This window comes from Amblyomma maculatum, chromosome 8 (genome assembly GCF_055883805.1).
Source record: "Amblyomma maculatum isolate TAMU_Amacu chromosome 8, ASM5588380v1, whole genome shotgun sequence".
Lineage (NCBI taxonomy): Eukaryota > Metazoa > Arthropoda > Arachnida > Ixodida > Ixodidae > Amblyomma > Amblyomma maculatum.
Window position 1 is genome coordinate 18,430,596 of NC_139351.1, and position 1,552 is coordinate 18,432,147.

General features: G+C 46.2%; 1 protein-coding gene across 1 annotated transcript; it reads right to left on the reverse strand.

The window, feature by feature from the left end:
* Positions 1–285: 285 nt before the first annotated feature.
* LOC146180646 (neprilysin-like) lies at positions 286–1,335 on the reverse strand. The gene has a single exon (XM_084575611.1). The coding sequence runs from the start codon at positions 1,333–1,335 to the stop codon at positions 286–288; it is 1,050 nt and encodes a 349-aa protein (XP_084431737.1).
* Between the last annotated feature and the right edge of the window lie 217 nt (positions 1,336–1,552).

The following is a 1,552-nucleotide window of genomic DNA, read 5'->3' on the forward strand; positions in this document are numbered from 1 at the left end:
GCAAAAGGCCTACCACGAACAAACTGTTGCAATGATGTCCTTGTCGCACGAATCAGGGAAACACGCTCCCTTCTGACACAAATTGCATAGCGATGACTCTCACCATCTTATCTGAATATTACAAAGTAGGTTGTAGCCTTCACAATGCTCCTGAGCTATTGCGCACAGTAGGAAAATGACAGCACCGTGTTGATTGGCGGAACTGTTTTCCATGGTAATAAGATGACTAGATTACTCTTCTATGAAGCATGTGACCTATAAAATTACTGGAAATAGTACAAGCGATCAGAAAAGCTGGTGTCTAATTAAAAACAGAAATGACAAGGGAAATGAAGGTCTAGCGGACTGTATAGTAAAGAAGGGTGTGAGAATCTGTCGAAAATGTTTTGGCGGATAGCAGTCACGGGAGCACATTCGTGAACCACCGTAGTAATCCCTCGGTTTTGTGAAGGAAGTACATTTCTTCTCAGGGTTCATCTTAGCTCCAGCTGTGCAGTTGAAGGACCTCGTGAAGGAAGCAGTATTGCGAGCAATTTTGTTGCAGTTCGCACTGTAGGAGCTTTGGAAGTCGGGTGCAGAGCAGGCCATGTAACAGATGGTCATGAAGAAGGCATTTAGAGGTGGAAGGTCTTCGCTGACAGGTAGGTTACCACTGCCGCCCTTATCAGCCTCTTGCAATGCAGCGAACGCGATTTCAAGCGCCGGTAATTTTGGAAACACGCTTCCGTGTGTTTGGAGGCAGCTGTCCCGCTCTCGAAAAGCTTTTTTAGACTCTTCAGAGAGAATGCTCTCAACACTTGTGCCATTTGGAAGCCAGCGAGAGCCAGTTTCATCAAAGGTCTTAGCCAACTCTAAAGCGAGCAAGTATCCCAAACCGCCGAAAAGCATGGCATTTGTTCCTTCACTGTAGAACAGCGGCGGATTTAGCAGATATATTGGCACCTGTAGGCGGCCTGATACATAGTCATATTCGGGATAGGACGGTGCGAAGTTCGGTGGTAAGGCACGTGCTTCGTAATACGCCTGAGAATCTTCAATGCGGCGCACTTTCTCCATTCCACTTCGTATGGTCCTTCTTGCTTGCATCCAGAGAGCAGGGAACGATTCCGCCTTATTCAGATAATCCTTGTAAATTTCCTCGATAATCTGGTTACCCACCAGCTCCTTATCAGGCCACGCCCTTATATTAACCGACTTAATCTTATCACTGATGACACGCTTGCCATGTTCGTCTATCCATGATGAATTCTCGACTTTCTTGATAGCAGCAGATACTAGTCCTTGGAACCTGGTCCGAATAAGATCCTGGTCCTTTTTTGTCTTGCTGGTGGACATTTCTAGGGAGAGCACCAGCACCTTTTATGTCGATTCAACTTGTAATCCACAGTAAGTGGACTTGTAGATGTTAACCTTGTAAATATCGCCAAAACGTCTCAGCAGCATGCGGGGTTCAGCTATGGGTGCGTACAACTGAACAAATGTCCAAGAAACCTTGCGGAGAAGTCGAGATTCGCGATACTGGCTGAGGAAGCTACCGATAGTCTTTAATAGG